Source organism: Triturus cristatus, chromosome 4_1, assembly GCF_964204655.1.
Source record: "Triturus cristatus chromosome 4_1, aTriCri1.1, whole genome shotgun sequence".
NCBI classification, from domain to species: Eukaryota; Metazoa; Chordata; class Amphibia; order Caudata; family Salamandridae; genus Triturus; species Triturus cristatus.
In genome coordinates, this window is record NC_140585.1 from 754,954,228 (window position 1) to 754,974,921 (window position 20,694).

Genomic DNA, 20,694 nt, shown 5'->3' on the forward strand with positions numbered 1-20,694 from the left:
CATCTTAACCATGAATATAGTGCACCCATGCGATATAGATTGTTGAAAGCGCTCTATCATAACCATAAATAAAATACTCATTCGTACAATAGAATATGTACAATAAATATGTTGGGTTTTTCCCTTAATAGCTTCCACTCCCCAATACCACCTAGCGAGATTACATAATAATAATCAGAAATGTTATATGCTGAATAATAATGAAAAACCATGATAAAATACATCAGGATACAAAATACATCAAACACAGTCGTATAAACCACCTTTCTTTGATGCTTATGGCCTTTTCACGTATAAATTATTTTATGGAATCATTATTCGCCCTCTGTGCCTTGCCTCTAACACCCCACATTTGGCCCAAGAACTTTGCCACCGCACACGCAAACAATGGCCTAGCTTCTGACTTTAAAATACTCAATGCAATTCTGTAATTGTCAGTTCCCAACTGCTTGCAAATCAGAGTGAGACAGTTTTTCCTCTGTAACACATACAGTGGGCATGCAAACATTACGTGGGCCAAGTTTCTTGTTGGTTTTCACAGCCAGGGCAGCTACATGTGGCCTCAGTAGTATTGTTCCATTTGCTAGTAAACTCGTACAGGGGCAGGGTACCAAACCTAAACTGGATGTATAGTTTTCTATCCCTGGGGCATTCTATAAAGTCTAAATACCCTTCCCAGAGCAATCCAGTTTGTGGATCATGAAATCTAGGGTAAGGTTCCCCAAAACCTATTACTCAATTCCCTCTGAAGTACCCACTCCCAGTAGGCGTCCTTTACTTCACATTTCCAGGAGCGCAAGGTAGGGTCATTAACAACCCAGTTACCCCCCATCCCAATGGCTATAAGCATGTTCATAGCGCCTTTCAGCCCGCTAATTTTATTAGCTGTGTCCCTACGTTTTACATCCTCCAGCGCACGTGCATATGGCAATAGTTCGGGAGTCGACTTGCTACTTAGCCAGAACAACAAAGGGCGCAATCTTGCTTTGGAAACAAGGGAGTGTCTGCCCAAGTATAACATGAGAGGAAGAAGAGGAGTACTCTGGGGTAACACTCCTGGGCTTTTAAGGAATTTAAAATCTAGGCTACTAAGCTCCTCTACATATTCCAAACCCCACAATTTTGCCCCATACATTACAGAGCTCACCACTTTGGCATCATATACTTGCAAGGCCGGCCAAATCGGCTTAATGTGGGATAAATGGTGTTATCTGGATCCTAGTCAACTGCTTATGCTTCAGGACCATCTTAGAAATATGAAATTTCCATGACAAATTATCTGATAACTTTAAGCCCAAATAATCAAAGTCGCCAGCTTTCTCAAGCTGTGTGCCTCCCAACCTAACAACGTCTGTAAGATTTGTGAGGGTTCAGGGCCATGAACTTGGTTTTAGTTGTATTATTAAACCTTTAGCATAACAGAATTCTTGAAAACGTTTGAGTAGCTGTTGCAATCCTCCCGGAGTTTTAGACACCAACAATGTGTCATTTACAAAAAAAAGAGTTACTACTTTCTCCCCCCCTAGCATAGGTGCATCTGTCAGTTCCTCAGTAAGAAATTGTACAACATTATTGATGAATAAAGAAAAAAGCATTGGGCCAGAAGGCAACCTTGATGCACACCACTCTTAACAGGGATAAGGTTTTTAAGCTGACCTTGAAGGCCCCATCGAACCGTGCCAAAATGTTCTTCGTGTAGACGAATCAGCAGGATTAAAATTTCCTCTGGCATATCTAAGTCCCTAGGGGTTTGCCATAAATCTGCCTGGGAACAAGGTTCAATGCCATCTTAAGGTCTATAAAGGCAACATACAAACTGCCCTTCCCAATTGTCACGAATTTCCAGCGGAGGAGTAGGAAACGAAGAACCTGATCTATGGTCCCTGTTCTTTCCCTGAAGCATGCTTGGTATGGGGACAGAATTTCATTGTCATTGGCCCATGACTGTATTTTGTGAAAAAGCACCCTACTAAAGACCTTTTGTATTGAATCAATCAGGCTAATTGGCCTATAGTTTATGGGGGAGGACTTGTCACCTTTTTTAAACAAGCCTGGGATATGGGCACCTTCAGACATGGCATTAAATAGCACAAACATGTATTGCGTCAAACCTGGGGTATCCCAAAGGAAAAGGTCACCGGGTATCCCATCCGGCCCGGTGCTTTGAAAAGAACTATAGTGCTAATTGCGATCGATAAGTCTTTCAAGGTAAAAAGGACCCCATTGGTTTGGGGGTACCTTCTAGATTGTACAGCCAACGGCTTTGAAACTTCTCGGTCAGTGTACAGGTTAGAGAAGTGAGCATGCCAAACAGAGGAAGGAATATGTTTTTCAAATTCTGCAGGACCTACCTGGATACTCCACGCAACCAATGACCAAACCTTTTTGCTATCACTGGTGTGGCATGCATCCTTAAGAGACTGCCACCTCTCCTCATCCCAGTTCCTATTGGCTTTTGTCAGTTGTAATTTATAAGCTTTCTTGGCATTTCTTGTCTCCTCTAAATGCCCTAATTTAACTGTTTGCATTAATAGTGATCTGGAGTATCTACAGGCCTTATTATACCATGACTGTGTGCTCTTTTTGATGGACTGTGAGTTCTTGGTATGCTTAGCCGCTTTGAAGTAGGAACCTAGTTGATCAAAGAAACCGCAATGAGTGCTCGTTACTTCCAACCTCCTTTCCTCCGTTGCCTCCAATGTCCCAACTTCAGCTATGGAGACCAACAACTCGCTCTGTATACTTTTGAGTGTGTCCTGGTCAGTGGATAATTTGTACCACATAATGCGGCGCATATCATTAGTATTTCTGATCTCATTAATTTCCAGCCACTGGGTCTTTGATTTACTGGGGCTACACCCCACAGAGATAGTATTGTTAAACAAAGGGGGTTGTGATCACTATCAGTTTTTTTGCCCTACCACCATATATTTTACCGTATGCCAAAGCCGCAGGTCCAACAGGATGTAATCGATGCGGCTTTGTCCTCCCGGTCTATTGAAGATATTTGCACCCAACTGATACAATTTGGTTCTACCATTAGCTGCCCTAAGACCAAACTCCATAGTCATAGCTTTGACTTGGAATACTATTTGGGTCCACCTTTTTACCGGTTTTGGGTCCAATAAGGGAACCATCCACTGCTTCTCATCCTCTTGCCCTTTATCCATCTCCTTTCCACAAACGGTTCAAATGTTACAATGAAATCCCCTGCTATTATTAGGAAGGGTGTAGGATTTCTCTTACCCAGAAGCTCCTCCAATTTTGTAATAACCACTGATGGTTTACCCCCGGTATCTCTCACATAGACATTATAAATGTCAATAGTATTGACCATATGCCCCTTAAGGCAGATTCCCATACTATTTGTATACTTGGCAGTTTGGGCTGTACTGTTCCCATTTGAGCAGGGTCAAGACTGATTTGAATATAACTGGAACCAAACTGAGGTGGCATGGTGTGAAATGGTGGCTTGGTTTGCAAAATAACGGTGCACTGGGATGCAGAACCGAGTAATTTCCAGTAGCTGAGATTAATTCAAGTATTCTTTCACTTTTTTTAACATGGAGGCACAAAAAAGATACCTGAAAATGATCTCCTTAATTCCGGGCCTCTGTGATTCCTCACTGGGAAGTAGAATAAGGCTGTACAAAGTGACTTTAGACTCCACAATACATACATAAAGCCACTGTGCGCTGAATATATTGCTCGCTGAAAAAACAAGCATTTGCAATGCAATCGGTCTCCCCTTAGGGACCTTATATGTATTTAACTATGCAGCATATTAGCCTCGATGCTGAAACATCTAATGTTCTTCAAAATAGAGGGAAAGTAAGCACCAAACTGCGTGATATGCCAGGTATGGGAACACATGGAGAGAAATATTACCTTTCAGCGGGGAATGGTATAGTCCAAAGCTCTGTTTTTAATATAAAATCCGAGCCTTTGGTGGTCACATCACTGAAAATACAGGATTTAAAAAAAATGTATTATTGTCTACGGGTGCTCGTGGAAGACAATTTCTATGGACTGTATTCTAGAGAATTCTAAAGTGATTCTGATATTTTACTGACCTCTGCTGGTCATTTTCTATCGGGAAAGGTAAATAGAGGCAGTTGCCAGAAAAATAAAAAAATAAAAGCAATTCTGGTATTTTACTGACCTCTACTAGTCGTTTTCTATCAAGACTGTTAAATAGGTGCAGTTGAACAAGCAGAAAGCAATTTGGGTATTTTAATGACCCCTACTAGTCATTTTCTATCAAGACAGTTAAATAGAGGCAGTTGAACAGAAAAAAGTCCCTAAGCGGAAGCAGACAAGTCCTATTGTCATGGCATTAATGAAACATATGTAGACAGGAGTCTTGATAGTCCTTGAATTCAGTTATGTTGCATTTTATTTTCACAATTATAAGAATGAATACATGTATCAACCCAGCCAACATGTTTAGTCCGTAAAAGGACTTCATCGGGGTTAAAATATGATGTGGTATCAATACCAATGGAGCAGGCCTTCCGATGGAGAATAGTTATATTTCGTGTTGTGAATCCCCCGTAGCATGCTATCAGTCACCCAAATTAAAGCCTCGGTTCTCCGGTTCAAAATTTGTTTTCCAAGAATGGAGTAATTCTTTAATAATAAATAGATTCAGTTGAATCTTATCAGAAAAAATCTTCTTGATTAATATATAATCGCTCGTATTCCCCGTAGCGTAAAGAAGGTAAGGCCTCCTGAGCAAATATCCTCAGTCTTCTTGCCAGTCGTCTATCTGTGAGACTACCGTCTACATATGTTTCATTAATGCCATGATTTAAAAGATTATATTGTACTTGAAATTTGAATTGCTTTAGACATTAGTGTGCTCCTTGATACTATCCAAACAACATACATTTTAGCAAATCTGAGCAAGGTTATTCCATAAAGAATGGAGCAAACTTTCAAGATTCAGCAAAATTGCAGCAAACAATTACCAGCAGGGACCAACTCAGAAACTTAAGACCATGGGAATAAAGAGACAGAGCAAGAAGTATCTAGATCAAGAAACAAATTACCAAAGATACTGCACTGTGCTGTCATCTGATGTCTGTAACTGTCGCCGTCCTGACAAGTCACAAACTCATGCATGGGCGGAAGAGAAGATGCAAGCAGCAAAGTGTAGTCAGTGCATCACACTCTCACTCCTATCTCAGTTGTGTCATATCGTGTGATGCAGTATTCATGCAAATGAGCAGCGAGTGTGAAATCCTCCTAGGAAGCTCCAACTTCCACAAAATCTTGGCACCAGTAGTAATTCCAGATGAGGTATGATGACGGCTGACAATACTGAGCTTTCAGCCCCCATGTCACCTTACATGTCAGGTAAGCACTGTAGACAGCGCAGGGACAGGCACAGCTCAGGTGTAGGTCATATCAGGCTTTACTCAGAATGGTTTAAACTGATGGCTACATACTGGAAAATGAAAGGCTGTGGCATTGAAGGCTAAGTACTTAAATCCCTTTTTAATGCAGCAATATATAGAATGCAGTACAATCTCATTTCTTTCTATATTCGTGAGTTTTTATTGAGCATTTTCTAAAGTTAGAAAACAACAACGTCAGAGATAAAATCACATATACTCCATCAGGTTATATATATAATTCTGCTCTATGGAGAATCAACATGTCCAGCAGATTATCCACAAACTCTCGATATACAAATACAACGGGGGGAAATTACACCCATAGGAACAACAACCCTCCCAACACCCCAGCCATAGTCTGTGGAGAAATCTACCCGCCACTGGTCCAATACTTTTACATGTTCTGGGTACAACCTCTTACTCCACAGATGGGTCATTCCAGAAAAAAGCACCTGTTCATTCATGCCTCTAACCCACCCCTCAAGCTAGGTCCTCCATTGTTATGTTAGACATCTCTGGGGAAATACTAAGCGTATGTGAAATAGAGCAGGATGACATCTTTTAGCATTCATGTTTTCTATGATGTAGAGCAGGTCTAGTTTGGGGGAAGGCTTTAACAGCCATTCAAGCACCCCCAGAAGAGGGATGAACATCCCACTCCAGAAGCACTGGACCGTAGGGAGCTCCAGATTGTATCAAACAACATTTTGTTGCTGCAGCCCTGAGGGTCATCTGTGCATCCCTCCAGTCATCATCTTCCAGAACACTGACATTCTCTTCAGAGGCATGCCTCAAGGCTGAGAGGGAGTCTTGGGCTTTGAAGAACAGACACCAATACAGTTTAGAAGTAATTTTACACCTTATAATTCACATTAGCTGCACTGGGAATAAATGTGCCTACCTAGCCCAATTCACCCAGGCGTGGTAGGAGAGCATGCCTCGTATGAAGGTAACTAAAGAACTGGTATCTATGCAAATTGATCACAAATGAATCCCTCTGCTTTGGTAACCTTATCCAGAGTATTTCTGAAGCCATTTCTCACCAGTGGTATTTTTAGTGCAACCTCACCAATTCTGGTTTTACATGCTTCTCGTGAAGTTTGAAGGATTTGAAGGAGGACTTCAGTTCATGAAGTTGATGGAATGGGGCAGCCTCATTCCCACCAAGGCATTGGAGGCTCGTACCTTGAAGTGAAGCTGGTGTGATTTTCAGGTTAAAAAGGATAAAGCCAACGGTGGAATGTATAGGCTGAACCTAGATCTCCAGTCTAGAATGTCCTGTGCACAATTCTTCCAGCACAAGCCGCTGTTTGGTACCACTGTCCAGCAGAGCAAAAGCTTACATGATATGAGGAGGTGCATCAAAATAAGTCCAATATCAGTATAAATTTCAAAGTATCTATTTTATTATTTTTCTTCAATATAAAAAGAGTTCAAATCCAGCCAACATGTTTTTTTCCTTATACTCCTGGAACATCATCAGGGCTGAAACCAATCACATACAAATATAACACAAAATATTATACAGACCTACAAAATACACACATTCTACTAATAACTAATACAAACATGAGAGTATAAATAATTAATGACATCCAAGACATACATTTCATGACCAGAATTCTTATCATGGAACTCACACCTATTGCATAGGCTGCCACATACACAAACTCAAATTACACATCATCAAAAATAAACCTCAAAGGACAAATGTATACAAATCCCACAGCACAATAACATAAACAAGAAAAAACATGAAAAAAGAAACTCATAATCCACAAAACATTTATACACATTCACAATACACACATTATATCGCAAAGGGCCTCAAAAGAACACATATATGCTATTTATTGAATTTCAATAATATCAATATACAATATTAGCTGCACATATGAAAACTACACAGAGGTATGTTTCAAACTACCTGCAAAATTTACATTCGAATATCTGCATTTTCTTTAAATGAAGATTCTCACCTCCATCCAATTACAATTAACTAAAAAGCCCGACACCTGTTATTTAGATGACAGTTTTACTTACAGAGAAGCATGCACATACAAAATTGCAAGGGAGGGGGAAACTGGGAGAAAAAAAAACTAACTAAATGAAAAATTTGTTGTGTATTTAGTCAAAGACAAAGCAAAACTGCAGCAGTCCAGTACATTAATTGTCATGTAACCTGTACAGAATTGTGCACAATAGAGCCTGTGAGACGTAAAGTGAACGGCGCAAGTGAAGGGTTATATACAGTGAGAGATGGCGTAGAAAATAAAATAAATATATACATTGTACTGTTAGTGGCTCCCATACATAAATACATTTACGAGTACAATTAATTTTGAGGGAACCATGAGGATAGCGCCAAGGATTGTGCTGAAGTGTCAACAGTGTTTCGACCTCTTCTAATTTCAGGTCATCATCAGGACCACGTTACAATATTTGTGAGACACAACTCAATTTTGTTGAGCCGGCTGACTGCTAGGCTGCAGGAAGGACTACCACTTTGCAACTTTCTTTGATGTGGTAGCCTGCTTCTACCTTCCTCTGTGCCCCTCATCAAGTGTTCTCCAAGGGCTTGTTGGCTTGGCCCCTGTTCAAGAGGTCTCAGGATCAACAAAGACCTCCACCCTTTGTTCTGCCTTGGTGCTCTGTGGCCCATGAGTGACAAGGATAAGAACAACCTCTGATCACCAGTGACAGTGCAAGAAGAACAGGCGCTTCACCCTGCTGCAGCTTGAAGTGCTGTGTCTTGGCAAGGAGCTGCACCGACCGAGAGGAGAGACTGAGAGCTGGAGTGGTATCCCAAATCTGCGCTTCCTCTTCTGCCTCGCACTGCATCTCCTGCCTCGTGCTGCACGTGTGGTGTGCAGTGCAGCATTTGTTGATTTGAAATTCCAGCCATAAGAGAGAGCTACCGCAGCGCCTCTCATCGTGGCCCTTCCATGACAGGTTGCCCAGCAAACAGGAGTGGGACTGGCACACGAGGTTCAGCAGCCTGGCTCCGCCTTCAGTGCAGTGCTATGTGTGACCAGCCCAGGTATGCTGGAATTTGAAGATGCGGGCTCCGTTTCTGAGGCCCGCGGGCACACCTGCAGGCATCTTCCCCTCAGTACCATTGAGGGTGCCCGCTGACTGGTGAAATTCCCAGAGGTCGTGCCTGTCCCCACGTGGAGTACTGTGGGTGAGTAGGGACAGGGGGAAAAGTGAAGCTGTCCGGCACTCCTTCACCGAGGTTCTATTGAATCGGACGAGATCCCGGGGGCTGTGGACACACCACATGATTGGGGGCATTTCTGGCCTGTTATTTTAGGTAATTTTGACCTGTGTGCCCCCCACAGCTGACCTGCGTGTAGCGGGTGGCTGGTCTTACCTTCAACTTGTTTCTACTGACATTTTGGGCCACGAGACTTGGAGGAGGGACTACCCCCTCCCCCACTAGAGCTTCATCTACAGTGGGGAACTTTCCCATGGTGAATTAGAACACTTGGGGGCAGATTTACTAAGTTTTTACGCCATGTTTGCATCACAAAAGTGATGCACATTGGCGCAAAATCTTTTTGTTTGATTTTCTTTCCAGTGCTACACATGTTTAGCTCTGGAAATAACGTAAGTAACGCGAAGCAGCGCAAGGAGCTGTTTTGCATTATTTAACGCCAAGGGGGCGTACTATGGGTGGTGCATAGGCATTGAGATGCAACTATCCAAGGTTTCTGACGCTAAACCCAATTTACTAACTAAAGTAGACAGGGTTTAGCATCAGAAAATAGCGCATCCTTCAACCATGCGCTATGAAGGAGAAATGCTTTTTCCCCCTTTATTTTCCAACTTTGCATGTGTGCTGCACTGTACAGCACACATACGACGTGAGACCATGTTTACAATTAGCCTAAGCATAGTATTTTGTACTGGAAGGGTACCCTTCCAGTACAAAACCTACGCTTAACTCATGGAGACACCCTTGCACTGTGGCGCAAAGATGTCTCCATGGTGCAAGGCAGATCATTTCAGTGCCGGTGCTTGGGAGAGGGGAGGAGAGTATCATATTTAAGTAAATTTGGTGCTCTCTTTCTCTCTCCTCACCCAGCGCAGCACAGTATTTGCGGCTGCTGCACTGCGCGAGAAATTGGTAAATCTGTCTCTCTATGTACTGGATACCCCCACCCGTGTATGTACGCGCCGACCCCCCCCCAGCCCCCCAGCCCCCGTACCCGTGTACGTGTCGTACCCCCTGTGTATGTACACCCGTGTACGTGTCGTACCCCCCGTGTATGTACACCCGTGTACGTGTCGTACCCCCCCCCCGTGTATGTACGCTATGCGCTGGGGGTATGCACCGTACATACACGGGTGGGGGTACGACTCGAACGTACACGGGTGTACATACACGGGGGGGTTCGACACGTACACGGGTGTACATACACGGGGGGTACGACACGTACACACGGGGGTACGACACGTACACGGGTGTACATACACGGGGGGGTTCGACACGTACGTACGGGGGCTGGGGGGGTACGACTCAAACGTACGGGGGCTGGGGGGGGTCTGCACGTACATACGAGGGCTGGGGGGGGTCAGCGCGTACATACGGGGGCTGGGGGGGGGTACAGCGCGTACCGGGCCACCTTGGGTGCCGTGAAAATATTGCCGTCCGGACTGCTGTCGGTTCGAATCGTACTTCCTGGGTCGTGAAACACTGCCTGAAAGCGTCCCGACATCACGTCGCAGCATTCCCGGATCACATTCGTATGTATATTTTCGTCGGTCGGTGTTTTTTACGATTCGTACGGAAATGGTGTTTCCGTGCGAATCGTAATTCCATGTTTGTAAAGTTTTACGACCGGGTACGAGTCGGACGGAGAAAACGCTCCGACCGACGGTTCGTACCCGGTTTTTACCGGATCGTAATCGGCACCCAAGTGTCCTAAATATTGTTTATAAAAATATCATCCTCTGTAGATGTAGATTTTCTAGGGCAATATTTTTTTTATAAACGATATGTTGTACACAGTACTTCTGCCCCTTAAACTCTCTATATAAGCAGATTTTATTGAAGAGTGAATCAACTAGGCACAGTTGTTACTGGAATGTTATATATTACTTGATGTCTATATTGCATAATCTTTAATAGTAGCTTTTCATCTTTGTGCTCAAAATAAATTGTTTACCATATTAATTAAACACGTTCAATATATATTTCTTGATGTATGAGTTTTTTTTACAGTTTTTACTCCCTAGCTGCTCATTGTGTTCTCAATACAATTTTATTACATATCGCTAGTACTCCAGTATTATTTCATTAACATAATGCCACAAAACATGATGTTTTTGGACACTTCTGTTGAAATCTCTGCGTGATTTTTCTGTCCACAGGCAACCGCAACAGTCACTTCATTCCTCAGTGGTCCCCTGCTAGGAGTATTTGCCTTGGGGTTGTTCTTTTCGTTCACAAATGCAAAGGTATTTAATGTGCAAGAAATTCAAAGAGTGTATCAAGTGCAATGACAAATATATTTCTCAAGTATGTAAACTCCTGTCTTAAGACGTTATTACACCTAGCAGTAATGTCAATTGCCCCCCTTTTAAAAAGCCCAATGGTGGCTGGGGGGGTCCTTGTGTACAAGGGCATGTGAAATAACAGATACGATCAGTACTCTGGGCCAACAGTCATTTTATTCATTTATGTTCTGTTATGATATGTTATGTTATGATATGCTATGTTATGTTAATTTGTATAACACGGCTAATCACCCATAAGGGTATCCAGGCTGTGAGCACTGAAGGAAATATTTGTCTTAAGTTTGTTGCTCCCAGACCTTATTCTGTAAACATGTACCAGGGTCATAATAGAGCAAGTAGAAAGGAATGTCTTTGTTTCAGACGTGGTACAATCATTCAAATTTGCATTCAATAAATATATGGCAAAAAAAGATTTCTCTCTTTTGCTGCTTCTATACAAATTAATATAGATTATGGTGTATACTCTTTTGTTTAACTCTTTTCTGGCCAGTATTTAATTGGTGGCGATGAATTCTGGTAGTCACCTTTAGCACTTATTTTAAGGGCCTAATGTATGAAATAAGCATTTAGTTATTACCAAATTGTGGGCTAGATGTACGACGGCCAAAATAGCGCCTTGCAAATTGCCAGTCTTTTGCGATTCGCAATTTGCGAGACGCTATTCTGGATGTACAATAGTGTGTAACACACTGTTAGCTATTCCCAATGGGGTTGCAAATAGAGAGGCTCATGAATATTAATGAGCCTCTTGCAATTTGCTACCCCATTGGGAATGGCAGGCCCTCCCAGGTATGGTGGCATTGCTGGGCTCAGCAGTCCACCATGTCTGGGACTGCTTTTAAATATAGCAGTTTTTAAAAAATTGCAGCCCGTAGTCCCCAAAGAACACATAACACTTACGAGTGTAAGGTAACTGTAATTGGCTCCTCACGTAAAACTGGTAAGGATGTATCCGAGAGCTAACCAATAATGAGGCAGGAAATAAAAGCGACACCGGATTGAAGTTATTAAAAGAAGCAGGTTGGATTACACTCTGAAGAGTGGTTACAGCAGGTTTTGCAGACAGCGGATGTGCTCTGATGCTCGATGTTTCTTCACTCTAGCCAGTTGCTTTTTAGGAAACTGTATCAAATGGCCCTTCACATTGCTAGGTGCAGCTTGGTCATAGAAAAAGGCGTGATGCACTTTTGTTGCACTTAAAAATCAAATTTTCCCTGAAAAGGAATGCTGGGAAAAGAGGCCTACTGCCTTAAAACATTTTACCAACCACCTGTTCTCTGTTTGAAATGAGCCTCAAAATAGCTGCCACGCATACTTTTAATGAAGATGAGCGCCATGCTTTGTTTCACCATGGCACCCGTGTTTGCAGGCAGGTGCAGAGATTCATGCATGACGCATGTTTTGCATGTTTGTTTATGCAAGGGTGCACTTCTATTTACTATCGCTGCTGCCTGCTGTTGTTTCCTTGTCCATGGAGCACAGGCGGCTCTGCATGTGAACTGGAGGCTTGTCTGACCTGGTTTATTGCCCCTCGGATTGTCTGCTCCACCGGCCGAGAACAAGGACTCCAGCCGTTTCCTCTTTGCAACTTGAAGTACAGTGAGTGTATGTGTTTGAAGTTTCTCGCTGCTCTTCTCTCGTGATAGTTGCTTTTTAGGAAACTGTATCAAACGGCCCTTCAGCACTGCTAGGTGTAGCTCAATCATAGACAAAGTTGTGTTTCACTTTTTCTATACTTAAAAAGAACATTGGTCCCAAAAAGGAAGGCTGGGAAAGGCGCAACACTATTTTAGAGAGTGTGAAGCTCAGAAACTGCGAATAGTAGTACCCTGCTGCTTTAAAACATCTAACCAACCACCCACTCCTTTTTAAGTTTAAAAGCTTTATTTCAAATAAAGGTAGTACAGAGAACAAGAAACCAATGATACAAATTATTTCATTATAAGAGAAAAAACATCTCAAATGAGGGGTTTATGTACAGAAGAAAATAAAGCTATTTTACATTTATAAGGGAATAAGGGAGAGGAAAGAAAGGGGGAAAAAGAGGGAAGGAAGGAAGGTAAGCATTCTAAAAATAATAATAAATTAAGAAATTGCATCCTACATTGGAATAAGAAAGCTAAAAACTAATCAAGCTAATATATAAAGTAATCAAAAAGAACAATAAAAGGTAAGGAATGAGGAAAATAAACGTTCAAGCAGGTTTGAAATTTTCAGCATTTAAACGAGCGTTATCAGTTAATACTAAATGATCTAAATAAGTGGTAGGGGTAACCAAAAGAGATCTCTATTAAGCAAAGGTTTACAAGAGGAGGCAAAAGCAATATCAAGTCGATGCATATGACAGAGGCTATTCCACCCGTGTTGAATGGAGAGTTTTGTTAGTGTTTTCCAATTTAGAGTGATGTGTTGGAAAGCCAAAGAGATCAGGAGGTCAAAAAGACCCTTTTTATCAGGGAGAAGGTCTATGGAATCAGAGAGACTTCCAGAGAAAAGTAGGGGGAAGGAATAGGGAATAGAAATATTAAATAGGCGAGACACATAGGACCAAACTTTCTCCCAAAATGAGGAGACTGAAGGGCAGAGGAAAAGAAGGTGAAGAAGACCGGTATTAGGGGAACCACAGGTCCAACAGTTTGTAGTAGTAGAGTGAGAGAATTTAGCAAAAGAGGTGGGAGTGAGATAAAGCCTATGGTATAGAAAGAACATAGATTGAGTAAGAGAAGTGGAACAAGAGATTTTTAGAGAACGGGATCAAAGTTTGTCCCAAAAGGTAATAGACCATTCACATCCCAGGTCAGATTCCCATGCGAGTTTCAACTTGGTTTTCATATGCTCTGGATTAGGTGCTGAGAATTATTTATAAATAGGAGATGCTTTAGGAACTAAGAGAAGAAGTTTAAGAAGAGAATGAGAGGCAGGTGGAAGAGATGAGGATGGAAGAGAATAGAAAATATCAAGAATGACCGTCATTAGAACAGTACATTTCTGTAGGAAGGAGCGGGGACATTGAAAAGCAGTCTGAAACTGGGGAAATAAACATGGAGTTAGACCATCAAAAAGGTCTTTGACCCAGGTTATACTCTTAATCTCCAAGAGTTCCAAAAAATAGTTCTACCATTGATAGTAATGAGGGAGTTATGCCAAATAGGGGAATCTAAAAAGGATTCTTTAGAGATAGGATTGGGATGTAGCAAAGGTTTCAGTAGAGAACAAGTGTGTTTAAACAAAGGGAGAGAAGTAAGAGGCGTTCTGGCAGAAAAGGCCAGGACTTCCTTTAAAGAAAACGGTAACGATAAGGCTCGCTCAATGGAGAGCCACAAGGGAGTGAAAGGGGAGAAGTCAGGAAGAAGCCATTTGGAGGCTTGTCGAAGACAAAAAGATATATGATATAAGCGAAAATTAGGGAAATTTACACCACCATTATATTTGGTCCTACGAAGAGAAGAAAGAGAGATCCTTGATTTTTTATTTTGCCAAAGAAATTTAGATAGACGGGAATCAATTTGTTTTAAATAGCAGGCTGGAATGTGAACAGGGAGCATGGAAAGATAAATCAAAATAGGAGTAATCATCATCTTGATTGAATCCAACGGACCCCACCATGAAAGAAAGAGAGGATTCCAAGAGGAAAGTAATTTGTCAACCCGAGACAGGATCGCAGACATATTTAATTTAATAGAAGAGGCAATAGAATTGGAGAACCATATACCTAGATATTTGATTTTGGAACTATTCCATGCAAGCCCAGTGGAAGAAAAGGAATGAGGAAGACAAAATTTAGTGAGGGGAAGAATTTCTGTTTTGTTAGAATTAATTCTATAACCAGAAACAAGGGAAAAAGAAGCAAATTCTTGTAATAAGGGAGGAATGGATTTGTCAGGATCGGAAATAAAGAGTAGGATGTCATCTGCGAGAGTTTTAAATGTTGCTCACCGTATGAAAAACCAGAGCTGGAAGCATTGTTGCGGATTGAGGAAAGGAAAGGTTCAAGAGCAGGAACAAAAACAAGAGGGGATAGAGGACATCCCTGACGGACCCCAAGTTGGAGGTGAAAATAAGATGAGATATGACCGTTAACTAATACTGAAGCTCTGGGGGCTGAGTATAACAAAGATATAAGAGAAATAAATTTGGGAACAAAGCCATGCCATTTCAAGGATGCAAATAAAAATGACCAATCTACTCTATCAAATGCTTTTTCAGCGTCAACAGATATGGCCGCTAAAGATGTGGAGAGATAGGGGACTTTGTTTAAAACATTAAGAAAAAGATGAGAATTATCAGAGGTCAACCTGCTTTTGACAGAAGCACATTGCTCTTTACCAAATAAATGAGGTAAAAGAGGATCTAAACGTAAAGTAAGTGTCTTGACAAAAAGTTTGTAATCAACATTAAACAGAGAAATCGGTCTATAATTTTTGAAACACATAGGATCTCGTCCTTCTTTATGAATCAGGCAAACTGTGGCTTCTTGAAAAGTACCTTCTATTTTACCAGAGAGAAAAAAGGAATGAAAAAGGTTTAAAAGCTTAGGAAGGAGTAAGTTAGAGAAATATAGGTAAAATTCAACTGAAAAGCCATCAGGGCCAGGTGTTATCCCTTTCTTTAGAACAGACAAAGCAGAGGAGAGTTCATTAAGGGTGAGGTCAACCTCAAGACCAGAAAGATTAAGATGAGACTTGGATAAGGATGGTAATTTATCAAGATAAGATTGAATGAGAGAACTAGAGGGAGGGGACTCCGGGGTGTACACATCTTCATAGAGCAATGAGTCAATCAATGAACGATCTTTACGGGATTTAAGGTAATTCCCTCGAAGTTTTCCAACTTTATTACGACCACCATAATAGCAATCGCTACTACGGAGAAGTATGGAAGACGCATTGTCAGTCGAAGTTTTGTTGAATGCCAATTTAGCGCGAATCAGGGCTGGAAGGACTGCGTTATCCGATGAGGTATAAAATGTATGCTCTAAAGCTATGATGTGGGCCAGGGTAGCTTTATGTTGCTGGAGAAAACGTTTCTTCTTTCTTGAGACAAAGTCTATAATGAAACCTTTTGCAGTAGCTTTAAAGGAGTCCCAAATTGTGTAAGGGGAGGAAGTAGAAACGTTATTAATGTCAAACAATTCGTTAGCAAAGGAGGTGAAAGAAGAGGAGAAAAGAGGGTCAAGAAGAAGAGAGTTGTTGAAACGCCAACGGGAGGACCTAGGATGTGGTGGAAGTAGAGCAAGGTCAGTTATGATTGGGGAATGGTCAGAAATAACGATAGGTTGAATAGAAGAGGATAGCAAGTTTTGAGATAAAGATTGAGAAAGAAAGCTATAGTCTAAATGAATTGTGAGGGGGAGAGAAGAAAGAGAAGTCAAGGGAATCAGGGTGAGTGAGCCTCCAAGAGTCAACAAGATGTGTTTGGGAGATAGTATCTCAAAATTGTTTATGAGATCTATGGGGTGTAAAACGTGTCTGTGATTGGCGATCAAGAAAGGGGTCGACAACTTGGTTACAGTCACCTCCTGAAATGAAATTTTCATCTCTAAATTGAATACATTTTTGTGTGGTCATAGGCCAAAAGGAGCAATCAGGATGAGTGGGACTTTAAAAATTAAAAATAGTCAAAGAGATATTGTTAATTAACAGCTTAGCTAACAGCCATCTACCTTCTGTATCATTTTCTTGCAATATAATTTTACAATTTAGTTTCTTATGACATAGAATTATTACACCATTTTTCTTATTAGAGGTGGGAGAGACTAAAACTGATCCTACCCAGCTTCTCTACAATTATTAAGAATAACCTAAAGTAAGTAAGTAACCTTGAATAAACATGGGTGAAAAAGTCCATAACGAGCTCCAAGTGTGCGTAAGGGAGGTCGAAGATCCAAAAATTTTTTCCGCTGTTTAGCAGTCACAGAGGAAACACCCTGAGATTAAAATAACTTTTAGCTGCATTTAAAACCAGTAGCAAGTCTGTAAATTTCAGAAACAGAAAAAGAACACCTCGTGGCTTTGAAGGAGCAGCTGAAGAAGACAAACGAGTACCCAACCTGTGTGCTCTCTGTATATTCAGATTTGTAGATGCAGGTAGGTCCAGAAGCTTTATGAGAAAATTGTTGAAGAAGGGAACTGGATCATCACCTTCAAAATTTTTTGGAAGACCATATAAGCGTAGATTGTTGCGCCTAATTCTGTTTTCCAAGTCCTCTGCTGATTTCTTCAGCCAAAGGAACTCCTTCTCAAGGACAATAATTTTGTAGAAACAGTTTGAAGTTCATCAACTTGCTGTTCCACTGTGGAAATACGAGAGTCCATAGAAGCCCACTTAGTGTCTATAGTCTGTAAGCGTGAATTAGTCTCCTCGATAAAGGGGCGCAAAGCGCGAATTTCCTCAAAGATAGTGTCGAGAGAGATCAGAGAAGCAGGCTTTGGTGGAGAAGGAGGGTCCTGTTTAAGGCATTTATTAGCGGCAGATGAAATTTGCATTTTAATTGATGCTGGTGACGAAGTTGACTTTGAAGAATTGGATTGCGCCATAGTGATAGTTTTCCTAAATACAGGAGCAGAGGGAAAAAATACTGACACTGTAGACTGAGGTATGGATCTCTTCTGTGTAAGTAATAGTTTCTTGCTCCTGCCCATAGGGTAGAGAAGGATAAACTACGTGCGAGAAAAAAATAACACCAGTGAAGAAGTAGAATGACTCACAGTGCGTGAGGTAAGCTTCACAAGTGGATGCGCAAACAGTTAAAAAATACAGCTTTATTGTTATTAAAGTTAAAAATATGACTGGTCAGGCATAGAATGGCAGAAAAAATAAGAAATATCATCAAAAATCAGGAAAGCAGCATAGTAATTGAGGTGTAATGCCAGGAAATCTTCACAGGGAAAAACAAAATGGCGGCCGCAGAGGAGATAGAACAATAAAGAGAGGTTTTACCTCAAAATACAAAGAAGTCACCCATTTCAGGCATATGAGGGTGATCAGGAGCAGTTCCGATGTCTAAAACTCTCAGTTTCGATGTGTAGAGAGAGTTTTTTTACACGAATTTTACCGCAACATTTCCGCCGCGATGCGGAGGTCCGGAGCTAGGCGGCCATCTTGTTTGGCGCAGCGCGTGCTCCCCACCCACTCCTTTTTAAATGAGCCTCAAAATAGTTTTTGTAAGTCGCCACAAACTTTACTCATTCTTCTTCGTGGCACCGTCAGAACAGCAGTTCAACTGCTGTCACTCACCGCTTTACAGACTCAATGTTCTTCAAAGAAGCAATTGCTTTAGTAATTTAGTGTTTTCATTCCATAGTAGCATCTCACTAAATTATGCATTGCTTTTTGTCTACTAAGGTGATCTAGCCACGCATGGACTGAATGTACTTTTATAACTGCTGCTTATTATTTTTTGATTCTGTTGTACAATCTCTACTCTTAGTTCAGTAACATGTCCGTGATCATAGTGGTTCAGCGAATTGTAAATGTACACCTTGGGAGACGCACTGGTAACCCATTAATTACAAATAAGAAGAGGCTCAGGAGCCTGTGCGCTGACAGTTTGTGTTAACGCTAGTGTTTGAGGTTCCTATCATTAGAACACATGTGCATTAGATGTTGTGATGTACATTTTATGTTTTTCTTTCCTTATGTCTCTCAGTACTTGTGGTCGATTTGAAAAAAAAGATATGTTCTTGGGTTGTTTCAAATTGTATTGCTTCATGCTCATGTTAGTGCACATCTCTGCCGTCCCCTCAACACCCACCCGTTGCACTTTGGGATACAGAGTCACTGCTAGATTCATCTTTTAAGAACATGCAAACATTATTTGCAACCCATGCAATGCTTACTGCACGCTCCTTGCGTACAGGAAAGTATATCAAAGGCAGAGATACTTAAGAAGCTTGTCAAATAAACTAAAGGCGTATTCGTCACAACAGCACAGTCCTGCACAATGTCCACCCGAGTCTGAGGTGAGCTAAGCTGTAAAACCTCCTCAGGTGGTAGATACTGCAGAGAAGAGGGGATTACATGCTCAGGGCACAAGGAGGAAGCGTTTATTTGCACAGTAATTATGTAAATGTGACACAAAGGATGCCTTGCATATCGCGCAATAAACAGACCACGCTGATGTCTTAAGCGTAAAAGGCCATTTATTAGGACCAGGCTGCACAACATAATCAATACCAAATAACAGCAACAACAATAAACAAACCCCCCAACAACAACTCTTCATCCCTTCACTCTCTTCTCTCCGAACTCACTTCTCCTACCACTCCATGACCCGTTCCGTTCTTCATCCATTTCCACAGATCTCCTAGCAACCTCCCCGGTATCACCTGGCATTCCACTCATGCCTCCAGCTTCCCCCATCATTCACTCTCCCCCCCCCGAGGGATGGGTGCGCCGGCTATTGACTCCCCCACCCCTCCACGGTATCGCCAACCCTGCAGCCCGTCCTAAACTGCCACGCTCTGCCAACCCTACTCCCGAACCCTAGTAACTGCAGGGTGGGTGGGTGGCCTTCGCTAACTCTGCCCTCCCAATGGTGCCGAGAATGCAGGAAGAGGAAGTTGCCTTCCTCCCCTGCATTCTTATACCCACCCCCTAACTCCACCCCTTGACCCTGCCTGGTCCTCCGCTGCGCGAAAGACCCCGGGGAAAGACTAGTCTGCGACTGTGCTTCCCCCGGGGCCCACCATTTCCAGCTCCGTTTTAAATTGACCAGTCTGCGGGACTTAATCATTGAAGTATTCCTAATGAAAATATAAAAAAACATCGCCTCATTGGAAGCTCTGCAATAAGTAAAAACTCAAACCCGGTTTATTCCTTACAGGGTCTTAAGATAAGTCAAGGTCAGTACTACAAACACAGGGGCAGATTTACAAGCCCCTTGCGCCACTTTTGTGTCATTTTAACATGAGAAAAGTGACACAAAAGTGGGGCAAGAGGCTTGTAAATCTGCCCCACAGTGCGTTCTTGCTAAGTTCTACCATGTACCTGCATATATTAAATTCAGAACTGCAGCCTTGTGCTTTTATATAACACTGCCTGCTATTCAGGGCTGCCTAATCAGGGAAGGGGATCTTGCTTAATATGCAGCTTCATGCGCCCTGATATTAAATTTGTTTGCCAAGGTAGATGGTTTGCTTTGTGTTTCACAATTTGTTTGTTTCTGGGGTGAGGCCGGAAAACCCAGAAGTATTTGAAACAAACGAAAGTCTAAATATCTGTTATCAGTTAGATTCGTCCTCTTTGATGTTAATGTAGTTGGGATAAGAAGATGCGCTTATAATGTATCTTCAAGGCTCATTACAAAACACATGTAAAGAGGGCTTGTTTTTTCTTCTAGAATTTCAAATAGCAGATAGAGCTTTCTAAAGACATAATATAATGTGACGCTACGAAACGAAGATTAGGTGTTTTTTTCAAATAAATTCTGATTGGATGCAAGTTCATGCACAGTTCACATGAGCTGTAGAACACACTTCATAGTCATGTTCTCATTGTTCTCCATCAATACTAGTCACTAGATTACATTCTTTATGCACATAGGCAATTTGCAATATGTAAATGAAAGATGTTTTCAGATTTCTAGGTTATGATCCTCAGCAATTTTTAAATGTTAAATGACCACCACCTCCACATCACTCAGCACCAGCGCAGCATCATCTCAGCATCACGTTGCACCACCTCAGCAACGCTCAGCACCATTACATCTCCTCAGCATCACTTAACACCCACTGCACCTCTCATCACACCGCCACTAACCCCTTTCATATTG

General features: G+C 41.8%; 1 protein-coding gene across 1 annotated transcript in view; it reads left to right on the top strand.

The window, feature by feature from the left end:
* LOC146855485 (sodium-coupled monocarboxylate transporter 1-like) overlaps positions 1 to 20,694 on the top strand; it is a 425,617-nt gene that overhangs the window by 340,379 nt on the left and 64,544 nt on the right. Inside the window, exon 11 of the mRNA XM_085651146.1 lies at positions 10,776 to 10,862. Coding sequence (XP_085507272.1) covers positions 10,776 to 10,862 — 87 coding nt within the window. The remainder of the gene's footprint in view (positions 1 to 10,775; positions 10,863 to 20,694) is intronic.